Source organism: Lissotriton helveticus, chromosome 9 (genome assembly GCF_964261635.1).
Source record: "Lissotriton helveticus chromosome 9, aLisHel1.1, whole genome shotgun sequence".
Classification (NCBI taxonomy): domain Eukaryota; kingdom Metazoa; phylum Chordata; class Amphibia; order Caudata; family Salamandridae; genus Lissotriton; species Lissotriton helveticus.
In genome coordinates this window covers 523,969,420-523,996,980 of record NC_136070.1, presented here as the reverse complement: position 1 = coordinate 523,996,980, position 27,561 = coordinate 523,969,420, and the positions used below count along the sequence as shown (strand labels likewise).

At 45.1% G+C, this 27,561-nt stretch overlaps 1 protein-coding gene across 1 annotated transcript in view; it reads right to left on the bottom strand.

Annotated features, from left to right (window-relative positions):
- The window catches only part of ARID4A (AT-rich interaction domain 4A), a 293,578-nt gene that overhangs the window by 95,198 nt on the left and 170,819 nt on the right, over nt 1-27,561 (bottom strand). Inside the window, exon 15 of the mRNA XM_078660374.1 lies at nt 1,339-1,573. Within this exon, the coding sequence (XP_078516500.1) occupies nt 1,339-1,573 (235 nt within the window). The remainder of the gene's footprint in view (nt 1-1,338; nt 1,574-27,561) is intronic.

Sequence of the window (27,561 nt, the reverse complement as noted above, 5' to 3'; positions counted from 1 at the left end):
CAACAGATGGCACGCTGCGCGCCGCTGCTCGCTCCTAACAGCTAAAGGCTGTGGGAGTAAACATTTTCAGAAAAGGTGGGACATGCAGCCGCCTTTGGCCAATTGTGTGCTTTCATTTTTGAAAGCCACAAGCAAAGGCCAATAGCATGTGTGGAAAATTCAAACACCACACACATGAGTTTGCAGAAAGTCTGAAGTGATTAAGAGAAGCCTTCTCCTAGAGCAGCGCATGCACGCTGCGCTAGGCTCAACCTAAAAATAAAAATCTAAAATTACTACTATACTGTACAATGTTAAAGCCACCCAGCCACTGACTACTTGATAACACAAACTAAAACAAGCATTTTCAATGAAATATGTCTCGCGTTTGGGAGCGATTAAGCTATTGACATTGAAAATGACAATGCCTTTTATTGATATGTTTTTAAAAGCAACACATATACAAAAGGCATTGTTATTTCTAATGCCAATAGCGATCTCTCCCAAATGTGAGGCCACTTTAATGGTGGCCGCACTCCTTTCTTTAGGCGCTGCTTGCCGTATTAAGACTACAGTGAGCAGAGTCTAAAGAAAGGGGCGCAGCCAACATTAAAGTGAAAGCGCGTATGGGACACTTTCATCCAAAGGAGAATTAAAAAAAAATTTTTTAAGAAAGCTTCTGTAGCGTGACTGCTAAAGTGAAAGTGGCCCACGCTGGTAATTAAATAATGAAATAGGTGCAGCCGCTATAATTAAAGCGGACCACGCTGTAATTGAAATAAATACATTACTAAGAATATAAAAGCGTGCGGAGAGGTTGTGGATGAAATAGGGGAAAGATCATTAAAGAAAATAGTGCTCGCCGATTACATAACAGACCGTGTAACAACACAAGTAATAAGTCCAGTCGTTATGTGAGGTTACAAATGAAGACAAGGTGGTACCAAGGCGGGACTACTAAGCCTATTCACAAATTAAAAGCAACGATTTTGCAAGGACAGTAACAGGAGCCAATTGAAAAGATGGGCGGGAAATGGGCGGAGTTTCTATGACACATACCTCAATACAGCAAGCCTTGCAGAGCAGCTTATGCGCTGCCCAGACTCTACCGAAAAACGGTACTGCAATGTATAAACTGGGAAAAGGCGATGAAGAGCGCCAAATTGAAATTTTCATTAAGCCACACTTCTTTTCTTTACCATGGGTGCATTCAACAGACCAGCAGCACAAAAAAAAAAAAACATGATCTGCTGTACAGATGGAGGACTGCTGCAAGAGCTTATGCAGACTGAAAAATACTTTATTTGTAAATCGAGATTAAACTGTATGTAGGGTGGAAGATCCAAAAGTGATACTTACTCGTGGTGATCGAAATTCTAATTCCTCTTTTTCACTTTCACTGCTGGAGTCAATACTTTCTTCAACTTCTTTCTTTACTTCTAATGGGGGAATTTCAGGTTCTACTTGGACTCTGTCCTCCATTGGCTCTTCCTCTTTAACCTCTTCAACTAGCACTGGTTTAGGATCATTATGGTGTATAGTCCTGAACTGGATATTTGCAGAGCGACAGTATTCTTCAAATCCATAAAGATACCTACATGTGAAAAAGCGCACAAATATTAGTCAAATGGTAATCTCATACAGAGTAAAATAAATCACGCCAAAAAGCACCATAATAAAACAGACACTCATTAAAGAGGATTTATGTGCAGAAAGTAAGTGTGTTCAGGATGAAGTTTTTTTGGTCAAACTGGACTAAACCCGTAAATTCAAAAAATAGGAAGCTACCTCATACACTCCATTAAACAGCAATAATTCGCTAATTGCATGCAAAGCAGCTCCTTACTGCCAATTTAACAGATTTACATATTGCTAAATCTTCAAAATCACGCCAAGCAACACCAAATAAGATATACAAATCCACTAAATATCTACACTTTAGGCCTATCATCTACAAGATAAAAATAAACAGACTGATAGCTTAAGACCCATTTGCAAAGCATATAGTTTACAACAATGCATATAATCAGTAAAACGTTATGTTGGGAAAACAGATTCACAACCTTAGTCCCATGTGACTAAACTCAGTGAATGCTAAGATTTCGGCTTTCAACATAACTTCAATAGTGTTCTGTTGGCTTGTTGTCCAAATATTAAAGCATAAAGCTGAATAAACAATAAAAAGCCTGTTGTAGAGAAGATGAGAAAGAACATGAGGAGAAGATAATGACATGATTTTATAGATTAGTCTTCTTTTTAGAGCGATTATGGTTTTGGCTAGGTCATCATGGATTCTTCTCCCTCGCCCACAGCATATTTGGCCGTTGATCCTGTTCTGACTAATTCCATTTGATACATCACTTACCCACTTCTACGGCTGGCTACCTTGGATTATCAATTTGAGAGTTAATCAGGCAGTGTTGCCTTTGACTAATCATCATGAGTCATTCGGTCAACAAGAGTTTGTATAATTTCTAGCACTCATCCCATTCAACCAATAATCAAACTTTATCTTCAACCCATGCATCTCAAGTTGCACAGGAGTTTTGTGCTTTCTCACATTCTTAACATGTTTGTGGTATGTGGTTGGAGTGAGGCCAAACTGCACAATCTATCATTTTCATCTACTCATTTTGCTTTATCCTTCATCCCTTGCTGGTTAACAGATTCATTTCCACTGCAGGGAGGGCAACCGAGTAGGATTAGTGCATTCTTTTTCAAACTCATTTTATACTGTTCATGAACACATTATAAACTAAATTTTAACATACCACCTTTAAGGGCGGAGCTACTCGGAACTCCCTTGGTAGTACTGGGACAAGGACTGACAATACAAGGCTGGAGCTGCTAATGAGCTTAGATCAGCGTCATTTATAGTGTTTCATAAAGCATGAACATGACCATCACGGTAACAGAGCACTGAGAGCTGATGAGATCTTCTTAACTTCCAGATGCTATATACTTACTCCATAGACCAGTCCCTTTCACTAAGTCTTACTGATCTGCGCGATTTAAAGCTTTTCTTGCTCAAAGTCTCCATCCCTTTCTATCTCCATAAACTTCTCTCCAAGACGTTTTTGGCTTTTCATCTTAAGTGAATGGAGGCAGACCACTGCGGACTGGAGCTTTTGTGGAAGAGGATGCCTCAATAGGGGTGTGTACTGCTGTGCAAGGCCTGGACCAGGGAGGATCATGGTGCATTGTGCACTAATCCCAGCTACTGGTGTGCATTCCCAATGAGAAGAAATTAGCTGATGCTTCAATTAATTACTTGGCTTTAGCTTCTTATCCTTAATTACTTCAGTTCGGCAAAAAAAAGGTTACTCCAGACAGAGAAGCGGAATGGTGATGTATTTGCTGGCCTGTGCGCGGTCTACCAGACATGCCAAAGCCTCAATAGGACTGGGGTGACACTGATGTATTAGTAGGTTGGGAGACTGTCTCTGCCTACTGATCAGCCGTTCAACTTTTTGAATTGGTGTGGAAACTATTCAGAGAGGGTCAACTGACCTAAGGAACAGCGGTAACTCTTCTTCCCTCTCTGCTATTGCACCGAAAAGGTGTGACCCAGCAAAGGTTATACCCATGAGGAAGGAATTGCTGGGAAATCCTGTGACCCTCCCTAGCCAAGTCAGGAGTATTTATACCAACGCAAAAAACATTTGGCTGTTTCTTGTCCATCACGCATTGTGTGAGGGAAAGAGGCAATATGGTCTTCTGGGACTGCCAGTAAGATGTCACTGGCCATGTCCCACAGGTTATCTGCACAGCAACCCAGTAAACGGACAGCATTTACTGAACACTATGCTAGACTGGCGGAGGAAAACATATGCCTGCCAAAAGCCTCAACTCTTTTGGATTTCCCATCCAGAGGAGTGGTAAGGAACGAGTTAGGATTCACTTTACTGGTTGAGGCCTGAACCACTAGTCCCTCTCTCTCTTTCACACTCTCTCCAGTACGATGATTGGTAAGAAAATCAGGGTCACCAGGAACTGGTCTTCATGTTTAACCACCTGCCTATTTACAAGTGGGCAGGAACAGGAGTTTGACCAAGTAGGCCCCAAGGTTTTAGTGAGGAGATAGTAAACATGTAAAAGGGCTCTGAAGTAGATAACAATTTCTGTCAGTACATTTGTTTTGTTCTTAACTGGAGGCAGCTGCAATTCTAGAATTTCTGTTACCCTCTGGGTCACTATTGCAAATGAGGGACTTTCTTCCACTGGTGGTCCAGTGTTGAATCAAGCCCTACCTCAGAAGAGGTGTCAAGACTAATTGCTTCTTGCAAATTCATGTAGAAGACATCATTTAAGTGAGTGAGAGAAATCCATTGCAATTCCCACGATCATCTCTATCCTTGGATATCTTTGTTCCAAGTCAGAGACAAAAAGATAATAGATACACTGCATGTTTGTACGCCCTGGTAAAGTCGGCATGCATGACTGACTTGTTGCACTTTTGTGGTTTAGTAGGTCAACACCTGTCGAGAAAGAGCTGGTGTAGCTGAAAGTGAGTAGAGAAAACTGAAAATGCTCCTGATCTATCTTGAACAGCCTCCAAGTCCTGGATCGCGTATGAATACATGAGAACAGAGAGACACCTTATGGGGGTTCATGACATACATTATATTCTGCAGTTGTAGCACGGTTTGAAGCCTGTTATTTAGGTGGGGAAATTGGTTACCTTGCACACAAACCCATTTTAGAAATCTTCGGAATATCAACAAGGTTGGTTGTGGCGCTCCGAATCTGCCTTAGCAGGCGTGGAAACAAAATAATTGATGTCAGTGCAGGGGTTTGACACCAACCAATTAATAAACAGAGCAAAATACAGGGTGGTTTCAGTGGGCAAACAAATCTAGTGCAGCCAGTCCCAGAAGATCACAGAGTACAGGTTTAAAGGAGTAATATTATCCAAATTAGAAAGTACTGGTGGGAAACTGGGAATAGACAAAAGTGTGCCTCCTCAACCTTTGCATAGGCTTCTACTTTATGATGGATGAGAGGGAGTGGGGCGAAAACATCAATGTAGATTACTGGAGAAGCCCTGGGCAATTGTAGTTGCCATGGACTCCAATGCTTGCTAAAAAAGAAAACAAATCTGTGGCATGTAACACACAAACACCTATGGATCAGGCGACAGAATGGAGTTTGGGGCCGTGCAGCGAGAAAAGCAACTGGTCAGGGAAATACCTTTTTGTCAAGGAACTCAGGGCACATGTACGAGCATTTCCTTTTGAGACTTGCAATTTGCGAATTTTAGCAACTTGCAATTTGCAAGTCGCAAAAGGAATGTACTAATGTGTCTCAGACACATTTTGCAATTTCCAAGGTGATCTGCCTAATCAATTGTCATGAGGCTATTTGCGACCCATTGGGAATGGGCAATAACACAGGGATGGTGGCATGCTGGGGACAGCAGACTGTCATGCCTGTGCTTGCTTTTTAAATAAAGCAACTTAATAAATAAATAATTAAATGCAGCCTGTTTTCTTTAAAGAAAAACGGGCTGCGTTTAAAAAACACAAATTAAAAGTTGGTTTCATTTTTCAAGAGTAGGCAGTGCTCCGTGGAATCACTGCCTGCTCTTAAACGTTTTCACTAACAATCACAAAGGGGAAGTATTCCCCTGGGACCCCCTCCCAGTTTACTAGTGGCTGACCATCTATTGAAGTAGGCGGTAAACTGCGATTGTTCTGCAACCGCATTCAGGTTGCAAAACAATCGTACACCTCTTCCTAATAGCTACAAGAAACCCCTATTTTGTGAGTCTGTAACAGGTTACAGACTCGCAAAATAGGGTGATAAATGCTGTCAAGCTAGTTAGCGGTCGCAAACAGCCTGAATCTCCGTTTCCAACGACTAAAACTTTTGTACATGTGTCGTCAGTGTCATATCAGTTAACCCGGACACAAGTTCCAAGTTATAATCCACACATAGGACGCCACTAACCTCTCACATAAGTTATTAGAGGATTGTAGGACATTTTATGAATATGGATTGTAGGCTTCTCCCACACCACGAGTACATGTCAACAAAACTTGAATCTATAAATTAAAAAATGCTACTACTTAACAGCCACACCACAGCCACGCATCAGGTGCTAGTAGTCTTACTGAGTTGTGACGACGTACCCTTTGGCGAATGTCATGCTCCAGAAAGACCTAGGCTGTAAAAATCATGGAGCATTGCATGCTGACCAAAAAACATAGCATTCACTGATGAAAATGTGAGTCAGTCAACAAAAAGCATTGGTCATTTTGGCTTTTGTGCACTGAGAAGTTACTGCATGTGTATCAGCTCAGCGTTACACGCGCGCAGACACACAACAGTGCAAGCGTTGTACCCAAAAATAAAAGTAGAGCATTACTACCTTTAAACCTCTTCTTGACCAGTGATATCTGCACCTGAAACCCACAATTCACCAGGACACAGAATTGTGCTTTTCTCCCATCGGCAAGTGCAAGAGTGGAAATGTTAAACAGTAAAAAGTTTGAACTGGGAGGTTATGCAAGTCGGAATATTATATTTTGCACATTGCTAAGTGAACCAGCATCCCGAGATGCAGGAAGGGTTTATGTAAATCTACAGAACTACGAGTTGCACTTTAATTGTTACAGGTAAGTAACATTTTAAAACCCATGTGTAACTGTGGATGACATCAAAGTCAAAAAGTTTTTATTTGTGTAGGTACTCAACAGAGGACCACAAATTTACATTTACAACAATAGGTAAAAGAAAAAAAATTTAAGAAGTAATTGCACGTTTTAATCAATACAATGTTAAAAAAGATTTAAGAAATTTATAAAAGTTATAGCAAACAAATTCATTTGGAGGCTGTTTACACAAATCCATTAGTTCGTTCACTCGGGTAATTCTACAAGATTGATAGATCGGAGCGAGGTATCTTTTCCGTGCAGTAGTTACCCTTAAACTGGGGCATACATACAACAGGTGCTCTAAGGTTTGGTCTCCCCCCTCACACAGGGGACAAATCGAGGATCCCCCTGGCTGCCATTTTACTGTGTAAGTTAGTATGGGTAAGGTGCCCAGTCTTAGCAAGGTAATCGTCCTCCTTGGGCCATGTGACAATGAAAACCCAATATATGGTTGTTTTTGTTTGTATTCCACGGAGTCTACAAAAGATTTGTATATAGACAATTTCTTACAATGTTGGTAGTCTAGTTGATAGCTTAGCTTTGGAGTGAAGCATTTTAAGAAAAGTTTCATTTGAGCATTTGTCCAGCCTTTTAGCATTTCCGGGGTGATCTCTGCCATTTGAAATATATTTGTCATATTTTTTACAAACGTTTGATTTTTTGATGCATCCTCAAACGTTTCTTGACTCAGCAGATATCTTAATGTGCCCTCTTTTGCATGGAGTAGATTGTAGCTCCACCTAATTACATTTGCTACCGCCGTGGCATAGGAGCTCGTGATCGAAAATTCTATACGTAATGCTTGAACTGGTGTAGAGTCAGAGACTTTCATTATCCTTTTTAAAATTTTCCCCTCCTTGCGATCCATATATGACCATTGTGTCATTGGAATGTATTCTGTTGCATATGACAAAACGGGAGGAATTTTTGTTTTATATATTTTTATTAAAGAGGAGAAATGCCGATTCCCAGTTGTCTGATATAGCTTTAAGAGGGCCTCAGTATGCACCTCTGACTTCCTCATTAGATTTTCTATATGACTTTGATTCGTGATATTTTTTGAGAGAATCCTGCCTAAGTATGGATATTCGCTTACTGTTTCTATCTTCTCTCCACCTATACTCCATCTATATTTAACAATAGATTTCTTCTTTGAAAAAACCACAATTTTTGTTTTGTTTAAATTGGGGACTAAAAAGTTAGTTTTTGAGTAATCATGAAGAATGTCCAAGGATTGTTGCAGACCATAGGGAGTAAGATCAAACATCACGATGTCATCGGCGTAGAGTAGCACTTGTATATTTTGTTTAGCAATTTTTGGGGATAGATTTGAGCCTTGAAGTAATTGCTTAGGTAAATCGCTGAGGTATAAGGAAAATAATAGTGGGGCCAAGAGACACCCTTGCTTTAGGCCATTAGATGTTTTTATCCTTTCTGTTAATCCCTGTTCGCCTCCCATTTGGACCTGGCACCAGGTATCAGTGTGGAGGTTCACTATAGTTCGGAGTAGTAAATCTGGAATGCCAAGTTCCTTGAGTTTATACCATAGAGTAGGGCGATCTACTCGATCAAACGCCGTTGAATAATCTACGAACACCGCGTATACCGCCTGGGATTTACCAGTTACGTATTTATCTATTATTGTTTGTATTATAGCAATATTGTCCGTTACTGAATGTTTTGGCCGAAAGCCAGCTTGAAACATGGGAATTTTGTTCAATGAAAAAGCCCATTCTTTTAATCTTTGTAATACCTCTGCTGCGAATATTTTCCCAGCAGCATCCATTAAGGCGATTTGGCGATAGTTTCCTGCGGTTGTCCTGCTTCCCTTTTTATATATTGGGATGATGGTACTTCCCTGCCAAGATATAGGTATTTGACCAGTGTTAAAAATATGGTTAAATAGATTTGTTAACAATTTACTCCATTCCATTGGATTTGCCTGATAGATCTTTATCGGGATCTGGTCTGGACCAGAAGCTCCTGTTTTCCTTGCTTTTCTTATGTTCCATTCCACTGAGATAGCTGTAACTCTGTATATATAAGGGTCAACGTCTCCGCTGCCTTGTTCTGTGTTTTTCCCCTCAAAGTTAATTAGGTTTGCTTTATATAAGTCTGTTAGATAATTTTCCCAGTCCTTTGGAGTAACAGGTATTGCTTGTAACTTTTTTTTTGTACCAGTTAGTTTAGCTACGAGAGACCAGTATTTCCGGGAATTCAGATCTTTTGCTGCTTCTTGAATGGATGACATGCTTTTCACAGACTAAAAAACAGTGCGTTCTCACTAAAATGGTGGCTTGCAAGCAGGAATAGAAGACGTGTGAAAACATTTTTTCAAGACAGTTTGTAACATTTGCACCTCTTAGCAAGTACATGGTATGTTGCCTAGCAAGTCCTTGTTGGCTTCCTTTGTACAAGTGGAATGCGCCGTAAGAAAAGAGGGCATGTTTCGTTTTAGCATACTATACTTATATGTACTTAATTCCCCTAGCAATATGACAATTGGGTTGCCTGGGAGAGATTGTGCAAAAGTGACGAACCGTTGATTTGTTATCCTGATAGTTGTTGTATATACTTTTCATGACGTTACTATAACACTAAGGACGTGATAAGAAAGTAGGTCAACAGCTTGATGGACTTTAAATAGGAGAGACTCCCTTAGCGAGAAGGTTGACAATCCCATACTAGTGTATCTCAAGAAAAACTTCTCAACTGTCAAGGTCTGCAGTTCATCGACCCTGCAAAGGGAAGTCCACTACAAGAAGTTACATGTTCCAAGAAATAAACTGTAGCACGCATGAGTGCACTGATTTAATAGGAGAGCTTGCAAGAACAGAGTTAAGATTCCATGAAGGTATAAGTGGGAGGTATAAGATGAAAGACACTTTTAAGCCCTTTCATTAAGCCTTTGGTAACAAAAATGGATTAGAATTTTGTTTTGGAGGTAAGCGGTTACTGCAGCTCTATGTACACTACTGGAGGTGTAAGCTAGCTCTGATTTCTGCCAGTGCAGTATAGTACATAGCAAACAATATTCTTGAGTGTTGCATGCAATGGCTGTACACAGATACAAGTACAGTAATTCACAAATTGCTTCAATTTTGCATCATAACCTGCTTGAACAACTGGTATTCTAGTTTTTTAGCATTTTCATCCACTCCTCTTGGAGCGGTTAGTCACTGACCTTTAAGACCACGTAACCAAATAGCTGGATTCGGGAACTCGGAATCTAGATGGAGCATTAGCGTCTAGCGTTGAGTTAGAAAGTCCACACAAGTCTGCAGCATTGTGTGTGTGGCTGGACATACCATGTAGTGAGGCTAACTGTGGTGGTCTCACCCATGGTGGGGCGACGAGTGAGTGTCAGTGGTGCCTGCTGCATTTTCCTTATGATAGAGGAGATTAGTGGCAGAAACGGTACGCAAATATCCCAACCAGTTGATCCATACAGCATTGCCCAAGAACCGTGGGTAAGAGTGTCTGCAGGTAAAGCTTTAGTATTTTGCATCCTTGTGTGGCAAACAGATCCTAGGGATTTATCTCCATTCATGCGTTTGCAGATGATTCCTGCTGGTGGAATCTGCAGTCCACTTGGCAGATGTTCCGCCAGTATTTAAAACATTTTATGCCCCCTTCTTTACACACATCCCACTCAGCTCTACGCTGTGTTAACAACCAGGGGGTGCCGCCACTCCGCTTCAAACTCAGTACTTATTACACCTTTCTCTCAATTTACGGACTGCTCAGTTTCACAATTGACAAATAAAGTTTTAAATAGTCAACTCAGCCCTCTGGAGCCACACGCTCTAGTCGTTATGCTAGACGAGTGACTGTATAAAAAGTCACTTCCTAGTGCTTTCTCTATCCAGGTCCGGAACAGAGAACGCACCTGTTGATGACCTCAGAGTACTCGCTGTGGGTAAGTGTCCTGCCCTGCAATATCGCCAAATGTAAGTGTAATGCCGATTCTATTCGGCATTAGATAGTTTAGAATGTCCTTGTAACAAGGACCTGATCTAATTTCCAGATCGAGGAACGTACAATGAGGTCTACCCAACCCTTCTTTGACTTTACGGCACGGTCCACGCAGCATCACCGTTAACTAGGTAAGGACATAGAGAGACTGGCAACCTTTACTCTTCCTGGTAGTTATAATGTTACTATCTATAGGTATTTTTTTTTAAAATTTAAATCGAAACAACTTCGTTATCCTTTTAGGTGCTTTCTTTGACATATATTATTTCAACCTGCCCACAAGATTACCGTTACTTAGGTAAGAGCTGTATAGACATTTGATAAATCCCTAAGATTACTTTGACAGTTATTGGTATACAACTGAGTGGCAGTCTTCTAAATTCTATTATACCTCTTTATTTATTCAGGTACCATCAATGACATTTCTCACTTAATTCAACAGCATTGCCACAGCGCTTTTATCTATTTGACCAGCCGGGTCGGAATTATCACTGGCAGAGTGGGGAGGGCATTTATCACTTCTTTTTAGGCACTTTACTGTATTATTTTTCTTCCTTGCCCTTTTCCGTACAATTTCCCCTAATTAGGGTTTGTCTTAATATCTCATTGCCTTAGACGTAGAAGAATCATCGCATATGAAATACAGGTAGCACTCCTTTCAATAAAACACCTACCTTTTTGGCTAAATTGTGCACTACAATACATAGTAACTTCAAATTTGCGTTCTGTGTTAGAATCGTAAAGTAATTAACTGTGCATTTTTTGTTGCTGGTTATATGGTTCACACTATATAGTAGGTACGGGACTTCACATATCACCAAAATACAATTGCCATTTTTTTCTTTTTGCACTTCTGGTCTGTCTAAACGACCATACTGTTGTATGCGGTTGGAAGATTTGTTTAGGGTTTCCACGGTATCAGGTAATTCACACTCACCATATTTTGGATGAGAGGCACTATTCCTCCCATTTTTCTAAATGATGCAGTGTTTGTTTATATACAACCCATTGTATCAGTCCCAGCCCTGAAGAAGTCGCAGGATATTTCGCATTGTGACGAAACACATGTTGGCTGGGTGCTTTTTGATGTTACATGGAATAAAAGACATAGAACAGAGAACCACTTGGACTTTAATAATCCTTTTGCTCATATGACTTTATGAACTCGAATTAAGAACGGTGTGAGAAGTTAGCCTGGCATATGATGTCCACTATTCTAGTGGGCACCTTGCACCAGTCTAATCGACCCTTATTGATGGTGGTTGTAAAGTCAACCTTATAGACATGCTATCCTAGTGGTAGCATGGACCAGCAGTCATAGGCTAAGACTTCGGAGAGCATGTGCAGCAAGTTGTTTTACCAATTATAATCCCTTGAATACCAAATGAACGGACACCACACAAGGTATATTTCAAATATATATGTATTTATTTCTAACACAACCCCTCTGTACTCTTTATGAGGTCAGAGGTCAAAGTACATCACAAGTTACTCAATTAGCATACGATAAGTTGCACAAATACAGTTATGCCCTGGGGGCCTCACAAACCATATACTAAGGAAGTGGTATAAGAACCACGTGAGAGTTAGACAGCAGGCCTAGGGCCTGTAGAATCGCTGAGACTACATTAAACAACCAAGGTTAGGAAGTAGGAGGCCCACGGGAGACGCGTGCAGTGTCTAAACACATTCGCGAGTTACCATTGACTTGTAATGGGAAACAAAGAAGTTACAAAGTTACTGTTTAAGGACACTTCCGGATGGACTAGGATGGAACCCTTTTAAACTAGGACACTTCGAGAGTCCAGACCCACGTGAGCCCCGGAGTACTCGTGTTACCTCACCCAGGGAAGCCAGGTGCATAGGTGTCTTTGGAGATCTGCAAAGAAGTGCTGCAGGCGACCAGAGGAAGAGTGTCCGGGTGGATTCAAGGGTGGATCAGTGATGTGAAGAACCTGAAAGTATAGGGGACAGAGTTTGGGTCACTAGCCAGTGACCAGGAAGGAACCAGGTGATGTCGCGTGCTTGACGGTGAAGAAGGTGAGCGTGTCTCTTCAGTCACGAGGTCCAGGAGGCATCGACGATGACCAGGCTAAATTCGAACTGTCCGACGAAGGATCTAGTTGACTGCGGTGTCGGTATCCGGACTGGACCCAAAAAGCCTTGGCAAACGCAACCCACGCAGGATGTCGAGATTGGCTCTGTTGCAGACCAGCAAGGTCTGTGGCGCTTCTCCTTTGAAGGGAAGCTGGAGCAAGCCTGGAGCAACCAGGAAAGCAGTTTAGTTCAAAAGAAAAGTTTTCAGGGGGCTCACTAGCCAACGGGCAAGGAACCGGGAAGACGCGTCGAGCTGAAATGCAAGAGCAGGCCCCACGCGACACTCGTGGAGTGTGGAGAGCTGAGCTTCAGTGCAAATGGCGCTCGGGTCTGGGGCTTCCCGTACCCCAATGCACAACTGCGAGGGTACCTCGGCAGTCGAGCAGTTAGCAAAATGCAGGATGCCCAGGGTGTCCGGTCCCACGTCTGTCGTGTCCGCCACGGGTCTCAGCTTTGCTGTGGATGTGGGTCGGAGATAAAGAAAAGTCTGAGATTCCAGTTCCTGTGTCGGTGAGTCTTCGGGTTCCGGCAGGAGCTTCGACAAAGCAGACCGGCAAGAAACTGGTGGTGCCTGTTTGCACAGGGTGGTCACTCCTTGACCACAAGGGAGAGGTCTTCAGTCTTCTAGTCAGACTAGAATGTCTAAGGTCCAAATGTTCTGTATCAAAGTTTCTTTTCAGGATAATCTAAAGACCTGGGGACACAGCTCCTATACTTATACTAAGCTAAGGGGCTGGATTACCTGCCTAGGTCCCTGCTATGGGTGGACCTGGGAAGGGGGTGGTTACACACCTTTCCCGTTGTCCAGTTTCGCGAGAGAGCTGGGGCTGGAGTGCCCCAGCAACTGGTTTGAACCAGGCTATGCATGGAGCACCTTGTGTGCCCTAGCCAGTGTCTCAAAAAGCATCTGCTGATGCAGCCCTCCCTGTCCCAATACACATCTGCCTGTCTGGGGAGGTGCTGGCACCTCCCTGGACAGGAAACCTATTGGCCAGGCCTCCCCTGCCGAAGTTTCGTCCAGCAGCAGGAGGTGAGACTTGTGTCTGTGGCAGCAGCATCCATTTTGTGATGCTGGGGCTCTGTTTAATTTTAACCGGGCAGTAACATACATGTATTTTCACTCTAGAAGGGTGGCATGCTACCCCCGCTGCCAGAATTGACGAGGGGGGAGTAATCCAAAGTGTTTGACACCTTACACGACATGTTTTGATAAAGCCAAACCAAAGTTAACATTAACCGCGAGGATTATAATGCACTTAAGAGTATATGGTATGGCTATATCATAGAACAGCTATAAGGAGATGATTCCGAAAGCTGCAGAGGGGCTCAGCTCATGCAAGGCACCCTCTCACATAAAACCAAGCACTCTGCCTCCAGGATTGTCGAGGCCTACCATAGGAGTGGCTTATAGGTGCATATGTGTCTATATATAAGGTAGATATAGGTATACTATATCTAAGTAAGGGGTGATTACACAACCTTACCCAAGCCGAGTGATCAGCCTGTGGTGTCAGTTTGGAGGGCCAGCCAGGGGTGGCATAATACATGCTGCAGCCCCTGGTAGGCCTTGGATGCACCTATGCCCTGGGTACCTATGGTACACTATACAGGGGCTCACAAAGGTGACCCAATACCCAATCTGATATGTACCTAAAGTACATGGTATGAATTTAGAGAGAGAACAGCTGGGCTGTGGGTCTGATTAGCAGGCCCACAGCCACACTAAATTCGAAAAAGCAGAAAATCGCAGCAAAAAGTGGGGGTGACCATAGGAAGCAGACCCTACTCTCCTACAAACTGTTATAAGTGTGCATATTACTTCGGCTCTTTGTTCTGTGGAGGTTCTTTTCCTTTACATACCTAGGGGTTATAGGATGTTTCCCCTACCTATCAGCACCATACGCACTAGAAACCTCGCCTACTACACACACAAGCAGCAGGGCGCCATCACTTCCTAGACCACCAACACCCCACAGTGAAGAAATAAACCTAATGATGTATTGTCCTAAATGCTAAAAGAGAGGTGCAGTGAATGTGCGCTCCCTTTTTATACTACATAATACGCTCCCATCGTTTATCTGTACAAATCAGCACAACCTTGCCACAGATTTGTGGCGAGTAGGCTTTGAGAGCTAGCTACATAGTTATCAGTTCCAAAATAGTGATGCAGAGGATAAATGGCTGCAAGACCATGAAACCTAGACTGTGAGGTCTAAACAGGTGAGCTCACTGGACTACTAGGGTTGCATCCGTGGACCAAGAAATGACCTGCCTGTAACAAATTCTTTACAGTCTACCATTGTAGTTTGAGCTAAGTACTAGGTTACTCCAACACTATATCTTCCCAGACCTCAGTAACATGTGACCACTCTCTGGATAGACACTCTTGGGAGTGAGTGTGCTTGTAACCTACCATGAGGCTCTAAGACAATGCGCAATGCCATAATTCTTAGCAGTTTGACGATTGCTGTGACGGTCAGAGATTGTAACAGCTGGTAAAGGGGTAGTGGAATGTGCAAGTTTTTAACTCTGCAGATTGGTATAAGCTTTTGCACTCACTGCATTTAATGCGATCACTAGGATCGCTTGTGTTCGCTCAGGGCAAAAGTTTGATTAACCTGGTGTAGAATGGCAATTGTCTATTAAGTGTGAGCAGGCAATCTGGTTGGTTCCATCTCCTTTTCCAGCTTCTCGTCAAGTATGGAAAAACATGCATTTTACTGCACTTAAGATTTGCCTGCACAACAGCCAGACACTTTGTGAATTCACTCAGCGCCGCTGTGACTCCAAAATGGTAGATCTTTGAATTGGTAAAGCATTTCACTTACCACAAAACCTCAACTACTAAAGGTGAGCTGGATAGACAGATGTGGAAATGTGCCTTCTTCGAGGTCGGGTGTTGCCATGTAGCCTTCCTGTGAGGGAAATGATGTCCAGTAGAATCATCATTCTGAAATAGTTGCAAGTACTGTATGAATAAAGAGCCTTGAGATCTAAGATTTGGCACACAGTTCCATGTTTTGGAATGTGAAAGAATAACGAGTACATAATTGTGCCTCGCTTACTGCTACCATCACTACTGTTCCTTTCCAGAGCAGTACTTGGACTTCTTCCACCAACAATTTCACACTGTCTGGAGTCATGCTTTTTGCAAAAGGTGGCATACTAGGCAGTGTTCTGCCTGCTGGCTTTCTTGAAAGGCCTTTTATGGAGGCTGGTACTGTAGGTTTGTAGTTCTAGAGTCTGTTTCGACTCCTACAAGCATTTGTGAATGTTTGAACCCATGATTAAAGTACATCCACTGCTTTGGCTGTGTCCGTCTTTCTTAGTTTTTGTAAAATAACTCATCCACTTGGCACCCAAACAGATACTCACCAGTTAAGGGTAAACCAATAAGGTGCTCTTTAGCCCATTTTAAAAGTAGATACCCTCAACCAGGCCAACACGATGCTTGTATAAATTTGTCACAGGGGGAAGCCTCTGCACCTACAACACAACAAATACTTGCCTTCAATATTTCTTGTATTTCCTCCACACTCTCTTTTACGATTGGTGTCAGGGATATGTTTGAATAGGCCTAATGGGTTTAACATGTATTTCATTTCACTGATCAGTTGTACATGGTGAGCAGTGCCATGGACTGCTCTTAAGGAAATTAGCAGGCAAATGATTCTATCAGGAGGTGGGTTGCCAGTACACTGCGTCATCTTTTTTGCACAGCTGCCCTGTCCCCTAATAAAAACAGGGCATTGAGAAGTGTAATTATTTGTTCCCCCTTCTCAGTTTTTAAAATGGTCTTTTGTTTTGAAATGGTTTTGTGTGTTCAGTTTATGAGAGTGTTTCAATTAAATACCCACTCTCTTCTTCACATGCATTGGCACCTTGCAGCTGCTTTGGGAACGTTTGGTGCAGATCTGGTCCCATGTCCTGTTCTTTTTCAGAGTCTGCATGTACATCTGGGTGCACACTTGGTGATTTATTTGGGAGTGAAGTAGGCAAAGGAATGAATATGCTACTTACCAGTATGCATCTGTTCTTGGCATGTAGGGCTGCTGACATTCATATCTATAGCATAGATCGCCGCCTAGTGTTGGGTCCGGATGATTGCACATTGTTGTCCTGGAAGAGTCTTCGAAGTATCACGAGATAGGTGGCTCCTCCCCTGGACTACAATGCGCATGGGCATCGACTCCATCCTCAGATTGTTTTTAGCCATTGTGGCAAAGACGGAGTGTAATAGTGTAAGCGATGGACATGCTTAAGAGTAAATGCAAGAAAGTCTGCAGCCGCTACAGGCGCCGGGTAGGAGGGCCGGGCGATATGAATGTCAGCAGCCCTACATGCCAAGAACAGATGCATACTGGTAAGTAGCATATTCAGTTCGAGGCATGTGGGCTGCTGAATTCATATCTATAGCATAGAATACATAGCAGTCCCTCCATTAACGGCGGCCGCCTGTGCCAGCTGCAGAAGTCTGAATAAGTGTTTTAAGAACAGCCTGTCCTACAGCTGCCTGCTGCTTGGAGTGCACATCTACGCAGTAATGTTTAGTAAATGTGAGTGGTGTAGACCATGTGGCTGCTCTACAAATATCTTCCAAAGGAATATTACCCAGGAACGCCATGGAGGCCCCCAACTTGCGGGTGGAGTGGGCTCTGGGGGGGACTGTTAAAGTGCGCTTAGCCTTGTGATAGCAAATTTGAATACACTTAACGATCCACCTGGCGATCCCTGCTTTGGAAATGGGGTTGCCTTTGTGCTGGGCTGAGAAGGCAACAAAGAGCTGTTGTGTCTTTCTAAAGTCCTTGGTTCTGTCAATGTAGTACATGACCGCTCTTTTGACATCAAGAGTGTGGAGCATTCTTTCTGCTACTGTCTCAGGGTTCTGAAAGAACGCGGGCAGTTCGATGGTCTGATTGACATGAAACTGCGAAACCACCTTAGGAAGGAATTTAGGGTTAGTGCGCAGCACCACCCTGTTGGAATGAATTTGAATAAATGGCTCTTGTACAGTGAGCGCCTGTAGCTCACTAACACGGCGTAGAGAAGTAATGGCAATGAGGAAAGCCACCTTCCATGTTAAGAACTGAATCTCACAGGAATGGAGAGGCTCAAAAGGTGGGCCCATCAACCTGGTGAGGACCACGTTGAGGTTCCACACAGGAGCTGGCGGGGTCCTGGGAGGGATGACCCGCTTCAGCCCTTCTAGGAAGGCTTTAATGGCAGGCACCCTGAAAACAGAGAGATGCTGCCTGTTTTGGAGATAAGCTGCTATAGCGGATAAGTGTATCCGAATGGAAGCATATGCCAGATTGCATTTGTAAAGATGTAACAAATAGCAGATGATATTTGGAATGGATGCATCTAGCGGGTTGATGTTGTGTTCAGTACAGTAAATGACAAACCGCTTCCATTTAGCTGCATAGCAAGCTCTTGTAGTGGGCTTCCTTGCCTCCCGGATGATGTCCATGCATTCAGGAGGCAAATCAAGGTAGCCAAATTCTAAGACCTCAGGAGCCAGATCGCCAGATTGAGCCGTTGCGGATCTGGGTGCTGAATTTCGCCATGGTTCTGCGACAAGAGCCTGGGTGTGAGGTGCAGCCTTTGATGCGGTACCACAGAGAGTTCTAGAAACGTGGTGTACCATGGTTGGCGTGCCCACGTTGGAGCAACCAGGATGAGTGTCATCGAGTGCTGCTTTAGCTTTCGTGCCACCAGCGGTATGAGAGGTGCTGGGGGAAAAGCGTACGCAAATCTGCCTGACCAGTTCATCCATATCGCATTGCCCTGCGACTGTGGGTGAGGGAACCTGGCGGCAAAGCTTTGGCATTTTGCGTTTTCCCTTGTGGCAAACAGGTCTATCTCTGGATAACCCCACAGCTGGAAGTACGGGCGGAGTACTGATGGATGTATCTCCCAATCGTGCATCTGGTGGCTATACCTGCTGAGCAGATCCGCCATTTGATTATCCTTGCCCGGGAGGTGTTCCGCCATGAGGAAGATGTTCCTCTGAATGGCCCACTTCCACATGCTCTGAGCCAGATGAGACAACTGTGGAGAGTGTGTACCTCCCTGCTTTTGGATGTAGTACATGGCCGTCATGTTGTCCGTCCGGATCATCACGACTTTGTTGCACAGATGTACTTTGAAGGATTTGAGTGCCATGAAGATTGCCATCAGTTCTAGGTAGTTGATGTGCATCTTCTTTTGCTGCGTCGTCCATAGTCCCTGCACCGTGTAATGGAGCACATGAGCTCCCCATCCCTGGAGAGATGCGTCCGTCGTCAGGATAATTTGTGGCACAGGCTCTTGGAACGCTCGGCCCTTGCAAAGGTTGTGTGGAGTCCACCAATGCAGAGACTTGTATGCCCGACCGGTCACCAACACTAGGTCGTTCAACTGCCCTTGAGCCTGAGTCCACTGATGTGCCAAGCATTCTTGGAGCGGACGCATATGCAACCTTGCATGCGGGACTATGAAGATGCAGGAGGCCATCATGCCTATCAACTGCATGAACACTCTCGCTGGAAGTGAGTGTTGCGGTCTGAACTTTTGGATCAGCGACCAGATGTTGTCGATCCTCACTGAATTCGGCCGAGCCGTGGCTGCCAGAGTGTCTATCGTCGCGCCCAGATACTGCCGCACATGGGCTGGCTGAAGGTGCGACTTCGGATAGTTCAGTGAGAAGCCCAGACCGTGAAGAAGGTGAATGGTGTGGGACATATCGGCGGCGCACTGCTGGGCTGACCGTGCCTGAACCATTCAGTTGTCCAGATAAGGATAGACATGGACGTTTTGTCTCCGGAGGTGCGCTGCCACTGTCGCCAGACATTTCGTGAACACTCTGGGGGCTGTGGTCACCCCGAAAGGAAGGACCTTGAATTGGTAATGCTGATTCTGAATGGTGAACCTGAGGTATTTCCTGTGGCATGGATGGAGTGGGATGTGAAAGTAAGCATCCTTGAGATCCAAGGTTGCGAGGAAGTCTCCCTGATTGAGCAATGGAAGAACCTGCTGCAGTGTTAGCATGTGGAAGTGTTCTGAGAGAATGTACCGGTTTAGGGGCCTTAGGTCCAGACTAGGTCTGAGGGACCCGTCCTTCTTTGGGATTAAGAAGTACAGGGAATACACCCCTGTGCCTTCTTCCTCCACTGGCACGAGCTCTATTGCGCCGTTTTGCAGCATGACAAGAACCTCCTGCTGCAATAAGTGCAAATGCTCTGTGGACATAGGACGGTGTCTTGGTGGTATGTTGGGTGGAGTGGATGTTAGCTCCAAACAATAGCCGAACTGGATAAGTTTCCTGACCCACCTGTCTGTGGTGATGGATTTCCAAACTGGCAGGAACTGCTGGAGCCTCCCCCCGACAGGTGTTGGATGGTCGGGGGGCAGTGACAGGGAGTCACTGTTTGCTGGGGGCGGAGGAACGGGACTTGTTGTTGCCCCTGCCTCTGCCCATGGCGCTGTTGCCGCGGTATCCTCCCCTACTCTGCTTGGTGTAAGAGGATTGCGCACCACCCTTGTTGAATTGTGTGTGCTGTGACATTTGGCCCCTGGAAACACCTCTATTGCCTGAGCGACGAAAAGTGCTCCCCCGAAACTGCTGGGACTGGAGTGCCCCCATGGACTTGGCAGTCTCAGTATCTTTATTTATTTTCTCCAGGGTGGTATCCACCTCAGGACCAAATAATCTGTCAGGGTTTACCGGCTGGTTAAGGATGGTAGTTTGTATTTCCGGTTTAAACCCGGAGATCCTAAGCCATGCTTGACGTCTTAGCATCACACTGGTGTTAATCGCCCTGGCAGCAGTGTCCGCAACATCTAGTGCACATTTGATGGAAGCGTTCGAGATGAGCTTCCCTTCTTGGATAAGCATCTCCCCTGCCTCTTTATATTGATCTGGTAGATGCTGCAACAGGGTCTCTAGAGTGTCGTAGTGTGCCCTGTCTTATCTAGCCAAGAGTGCCTGCGTGTTAGAGATACGTCAGATATTGGCCGCCTGAGCTGCTACTCTCTTTCCCGATGCCTCCAGCACTTTAGACTCTTTGTCTGGGGGAGGAGCTTCACCGGTGGTCTGCGAATTTGCTCTTTTGCGGGCATTAGAAACCACCAAAGAGTCCAATGGCAACTGGCCCTTGATGTAGGTAGGATCGCCAGGTGCCGGTCTGTATTTCTTCTCAATTCTAGGGTTGACTACCCTTGACCGTGTGGGTTCCTTAAAAATGTCCGCAGCATGCTTAAGGACCCCCTTCAGCATTGGAAGAGTCTTTACAGTTTTTTCATTGAGAAAGTGTCAAAGAGGAAGTCCACCTCCACAGGGTCAGCATGCATTTCCACGTCGTGGTTTTTAGCTGCTCTCTCAATTAAGGCATTAAAGGCCGCAGAATCCTCAGTGGGAGAGGTCTTGACGTTGTACACCTGAGGGTCCTGGACGGTGTGCTGATCCCCTCGGTCACCTGCCCCACCCCATGAGTCCTGTTGTTCATCAGGCTCTGTGTTGGCAGGAAAATTGTATTCCTCGTCCTGTTCTCCTGCATCCTCTCCATCAGAGTAAGTGGGTGAGGGTGTTGCAAGTCTTGGGAGTCTGAGGAACTATTGGTTCGACCAAGACCGGTGATTCTGGAGCAGGCTTTTTGCGCTTTAGAGGAATTGTGTATGACTCCAAAGGCTGCGATGCCGTGATTTTCCTTTTATAAAGCGTAAGCTTCCCGGTGTCGGCATCGATGAAATGCTCCGACTGCTCTTCTAGTAAGGGTTGCCGATGCAACAAACTCCCAGCCGGGTGAGTTGGCTTCGACACCACAGAGTCCTTGGGCACCGAGCGCGGTGCAAAGGCCTTCGGCGCCACCTTCGGCGGCAACGTGAAGAGGATCGGCGTCGAAGTCTTTGGCGTTGGGACAGCTTGCTTCGGGGTGGAAGGTGTCTTTGGTTCCGACGCTGAAGCCTTGTCCCGAATTCGCTTGAGGGAGTCCGAGACCTGCTTCGTAAAGGAAGCGGACGGCTTCGTCGACCCGACAGTTGACCTCGGTCCACCCCCAGGGGAAGATCCGAGCGTCGATGATTTTGGCTTCTCCGATCGAGGCGTAGGAGCATCCTCCTTAGGGGCGCTACGATCTTTGTCCTTGGCCGCAGACGTGGACGCCGACGGTCTCGGATCGGCGGCCTTGACTACTGGCGTCAGGGTTCCGGTCTTCGGCTCGACGCTTTTGCCTGACTTCGGCTCGACGGCCTTTTTGGACTTTGGCTCGACGGCCTTGCTTGACTCTGAGTCGACGGCCTTTTTTGTTTTCGGCTCGACGACCTTGACCCCTTTCGGCACCTTGACCGGGTCGACAGCTTTCTTCGGCTTCGATTGCCCCGACACCTCGGAAGACGATGGCGTCGATGGGGGAGCAGACGTCTTCGGTTTCGATGGCGCCTCGACCATCTTTGTTTTTGTCGACACCGATGGTTTCAGTTTCGGTTTCGACAATGGCGGCTCCGCCGAAGTGTCCGTGGCCGGGCCGGAAGGCGGGCCGTGGATTCTGGTATAAGGTCTTGGGTAAGGCCATGTGGCGATCTCTCGACCTGAGCCTTTGTAATTGTTCGAACGGGGCATAGCTCTTCCTTTGAGCTATCTTCCATGGCCCCATAGGCCTCATCGTCGTCTCCTACCTCGTCGACGACTTCTACGTGTAGGCCTTCGACATCCGCTTCATAGTCGTATTCGATGTCCACCGCTGGAGGTGAAATCTGCATCTGAACCTGTTGTCCGTCCGCTTCATCGTCGTCGAAGATGTCCACCGGGGCCGAGCGCCGGGCCTCGAGGCGCGCCACGCGCCGAAGCCGAATCGTTTTCTTTGAACGAAACCTGGAACAGGCCATACAGCTGGCCTCGTCGTGGTCCGGCGACAGGCACTTATTGCACACTGGATGGACGTCAATGTGGGGATACTTCGATCCACACACGGGACACTTCTTGAATGGACTCCGTTCCATGCCGTCGAAAGTCTTGCTGCGTCGACTGGGCCTCGATCACCGAAGAGTCACACGACTCCCTGGATATCCGACTCGAACAGAGTTGGAACTGAACCGGGGACCGAACGCAAACAATACCGACGGTTCGAAAAAGGCCTTTTGGCCTCGAAAAAGTTTATGTTTATTCCGAACTGGAGAGAAGGAAATGACATCCGAACCCAATGGCGGAAAAAAACAATCTGAGGATGGAGTCGATGCCCATGCGCACTGTAGTCCAGGGGAGGAGCCACCTATCTCGTGATACTTCGAAGACTCTTCCAGGACAACAATGTGCAATCATCCGGACCCAACACTAGGCGGCAATCTATGCTATAGATATGAATTCAGCAGCCCACATGCCTCGAACTGTCTTTTTTTAGTAGGGGGTGGGGAGGAGAGAATAAGCCGACAATTCTTTCAAAACATGCTCCTCAAAAGAGCGCTCTTTGAGGTAACTAAAAGGGGGGGGATGATGTTTAGGGTTTACAGGAATGGTAATAGGTTGTCACTTTGTGGATTGACGTACATTGTGTGCTGTCCGGTTGTTCACGTTTAGCAGAAGGCAGTGCAAGTATAAATACCTTTGTAGAAGAGCTCTGCTTCAAAGGCTGTTTTGGCGCCGTGAAGTTTTAAACTCTTCAGCAGCAAACCTGCCCGTTTGAGTGAAGTTGTTTCTAGACTTCTCCTAGACTCATTTCAGTGCTGATCAACTCCGAACCTCACTGGGAGCAGCAGACTATTTTTTCATGGGCAGATCCTCAAACAAGGCATGGCACCCTGTGCCATTACTTAGTTTGTATTCAAAACTCAGCTAGAGGTAAATACCCCGAGGGTCAATCCTGAAAACCTTTCGGTGCAGTCTCCTCCATATGGTGCTGAGCCCTCAGACTGAAGTAGAAACAGGAGGTGGTGTTTTTGTCCTGTGAGTGTGTTTTCAGAACGTCACTGGAGATTCTCTTGAGTCCAACACTCTTCTCTTTTGGCTTTCGGGCTACCGGAGGACCTTCCCATTTGAGAGAGAAATTATTTGACTTCCTCAGCAACTGTGGCTGAGTGGCAAGGTAGTTATGTCTTTACATTTCAATAAAAAGCACTCCCCTTCGATTTTCTCCGTGCCAAATTGTCATCAATTTGTGCTTCCCTAGTGGTCCCATTGGAGGTTTTACGGATCCCATTTTAGTCTGATTAAGGGAATCGGATTACAGAATGGGCAAAATTTAAGATGTGTGTTCTCCAGGACCTCCTCCTAAATGAGTCACTCATACAACCCACTCACTGAGTCGATGAAAACAGGTGAAAGATCTGAAATGTACTCTGCTGGAAAGTTCTTAATCCAACAAAAGTTTGTCCTGCATTGAATGGTTTTGGTTTCTTTTCCGATGTTGCTGTTTTTTTCAGTGTCAATTGTTGTTTACTTTGGTGCACAGCTGAATGGAGCATTGAAGCAGAAGTCTGAACCTCAATCCGAATCATAACCACAATCAGACACAGAGTCTATGTCCTGGAGCACTGTGACCGAACACTAGATGGCAGGAATGTGTAACGCATGCCACCTAATGTTAAGTATGCTGCAAATAAAACCAGCACTCTAGAGGCAATATCCATGCTGGAAACAGCAGCTCCTCTCAGCAGATTAGTCATGTTACATTTGTAGTGCTGAAGGGAGCAGCTTTGACCAGATGCGGAAGCCGCAACAGCAGTGGGACCATTCATATTGCTTCAGAGGCTGTTCTGTGCTGTACAAAAGGAGCCTAGGCGTATAGGCTAACCAAAACTTGAGAGTAAAGGAAAAGTGCTGTTTGGAAGTGATCAACACTTGTTGGGCCCTAATAGGCCAGGTTGCTGTCAGAGTTAGATTGTGTCAAAGAGCGGTTGGCTTGGGGAGCTCAAAACCAGTCGAAAAAAGTACACCTTAAGTAACAGTTTACTGACCAGAAAATGGGTTACTAGGGTATTTCCATTCCCTCCGACCTAATGATTGGCTCTTTGAGACACAAAGGTAGACAGAAAGGAAGGGGCGAACCTTAGTGTTCAGATCATTTGAGATCACCAGCTGGCGAAAGGCAAGGATTGGTCACCAGCCAAACATTGTTCTAGGAGAAACCCCACATAAAAATGAACTGAAAAGACCTCTCTTAGTCAAACTTAGTGCGAGAATATCCAAGCTAAAACAAGGCCCACCCCCACTTTTCCACCAAATGAAGGTTTCAATCTAACCAATTGAATGAAAGCTCGAGAAAACTTTTGACAGTATCACCCAAAACAAAGAAAAAGACTCCCAGCTACAAGTTTAACTGACCAAGGATTTCAGTCAAAAATTATTAAAGACCTTGGTAAAGTCTAAGCAAGTGTTTACCTTAATAACATGGGAGTTGAGGCTTTAGCTCCTCTTCAAGTAATCAAAAGCCACCAGATGTATCTGCTCCTTGAAAGTTCAGTGGCGTCATTGCACCCATTCCCTTCCTTTCAGAAATCTAGCTTATCTAAATGTCCCAAACAAAGGAAGTTGCTATAATGGCTTGAAGTGTTATCAATCAAGCTAACTTTTCTACTACAAAAAACTAAGTCACTGCGGGAAAGCACATGTTAAGCCATATCACATATATGGGCATTTTCTCTAGGCAGCAAGTTTTTTCATTTACCAAATTGAACGGTATGAAGTCTGTAAACTGCAAACATTTGAATCTGTAGAGTTGCTTCAATGCCTCAGTCCTAGACCACAAGGCCAGCAGTTCTGAAAAGAACCGGCTTCACATTTATGTTTAACTTTGTTTTAATGGGTTGCAGACAAGTGAAAAGGCATATTACATACAGCAGGTTATTCCTTTTTCGGCCCCTTCGGTCCTCTACCATCCCTCCTCCCAGCCACCCGGCCCTCAGCATTGAGGACCATCATTCAGTTCTGTTGGGAAATCAACTGCTTGAGCCGGCAAGGTAGGGTAGAGGCCCGGCCTGTCCATGCAATAAGCGATGGCTAATAGAATAAAAAACTCCCACCCCCCCTTCCCCATGTCTCACCTCCCCCCCTCTCCGAACCGGTGTGCCATGACAAATCTTTGGTAGATTGTTACGTATAGAGTCCATGTGTACCATGCCTCAGGAGACTGCCTCAGGTTGTTGGGCTTCCGTGAGTTACAGAAGGCGAAGGTATTTCGGGCATGTGATTTCATTGAATTCTAACGCTAGTAGGTATAGTCGAGGTTGCCATATAGTAGTAAATGAGTCTGTGGATTGTGTAAGACTAGCTTGGATTCCCTCCATGCCTAGAGTGTACCACAGTTTGTGTAGCCATCCCATATATGTTGGTCTATTCTGTGTGCCCCATAAGGAGAGAATGTGTTATACCTCTGCTCCTAGAGCCAAGCCCATTTGCTTCCCCCTAACTGACTTCAGTGGGTATGTAAGCCAATTGGGTAGCCCCAGCAAGGTGTAGGCAGGGAAGCGTGGGATTTCTGAGTCAAATTGTTCGTCTATGTCGTTTAGGACCGCCGTCCAGTATCCAGTCACTTCCCTGCAGTCCCATAGCAAGTGAGTCAGTGTACCCTCTTCGTCACATCCCCTCCAACATGTAGGGCTGCAGTCGGGATTTCCCTTGTTCAGTCTGGCAGGTGTCAAGTACCAGTAGGTCACCACCTTGACCGCAGCTTCTCTGTCTGCTGTGTTCCTGACCGCGTGATTCGCCCGAAAGTAGATATCGCGACATTCCTTTTCGGTTAGCTCTTTCCCAAGTTCCCGTGCCCATCGCCTTTGCCCGGCCGAAGGCCCTGGACGACCCGGGGAACATATCAGCCCATAGAGTTCAGAGATCACCCTCTTATCTGAGGTTTTGTTTAGGAGCCATTTCTCATAGGCAGTCAGTTTCCTACCGACCATCGGGCGCACATCAGGGTGTAATCGCTAGTGAAGGATTTGGAAGTATTGGAATCTTTTCTGTCCCTCGATATCTTATGCTTGTGGCACCTCTGAGAACTGAAGGAACCCTTCCAAGTCAAACAGATGTCCGGCTGATGCCCGCCATTGTGGGAACGCTCGCTCTTCGAGCCCTGGCATGAACTCCGGATTGTCAAATAGGGGGGCGTTAGTGTCGAGGGGAAGGAGGTAAGTCCACATTCAGTCGCCACTGTGTCCCACACCTGCAGCACGGTGCGTGTAAATGGGGAGACTGCGAGGTTCAGGGGCCTATCAGGGCGCTTGAGGAAAGGCACTTTACATAGGGATAGCTGTCTGACTTCACATTTAAGCAAACTTTCTTGACCAGCTTAGTTCTGACCATGCTCCTTAACTTGAAATTAGATTATACCTATTTAAAATTCTTGTGAGGCTGGTTTCCTGGATTATTTTACTGGCAAGGTCCGTAAGAGGTGACCAGAATCTATTCTGTTGAACGAGAAACTCATGTAAAAACACCCCCTGAATCGAAGGATTCAGGGTGGCCTGAATCTAATGACACCAAATGTAAGATTCTTAACTATGCACAAAAGTTTACTTAAATTTAACAGGCTGTAGTGGTCACAACGCTTTCAGTGACCACACCGTTTATTAAAAGAATTAATTAGCTTTTCCATGATCAATATTTTGACACTCCCATTCTTCCCATATCCTATCATGCCCTCCCTTCGATCTGCCTTATGGCCTTCTAAGTGTTGCCAATACCCTTGCAACTACCGAACTCATGTCTGTTGAATAACATGTTGCAAAACTCAATTTTCAAAACAAATATTTCACAAAACATGCAACAAACTGTACAGAATTAAAAATTTACTCAATGGACTGATAAGGAAAGTTAAGCAGCAGCAAATGTATCCGTATAGCACCAACTGTTTCTAGTTGTCAAAACTACTCCCACAGGCCCACTCAC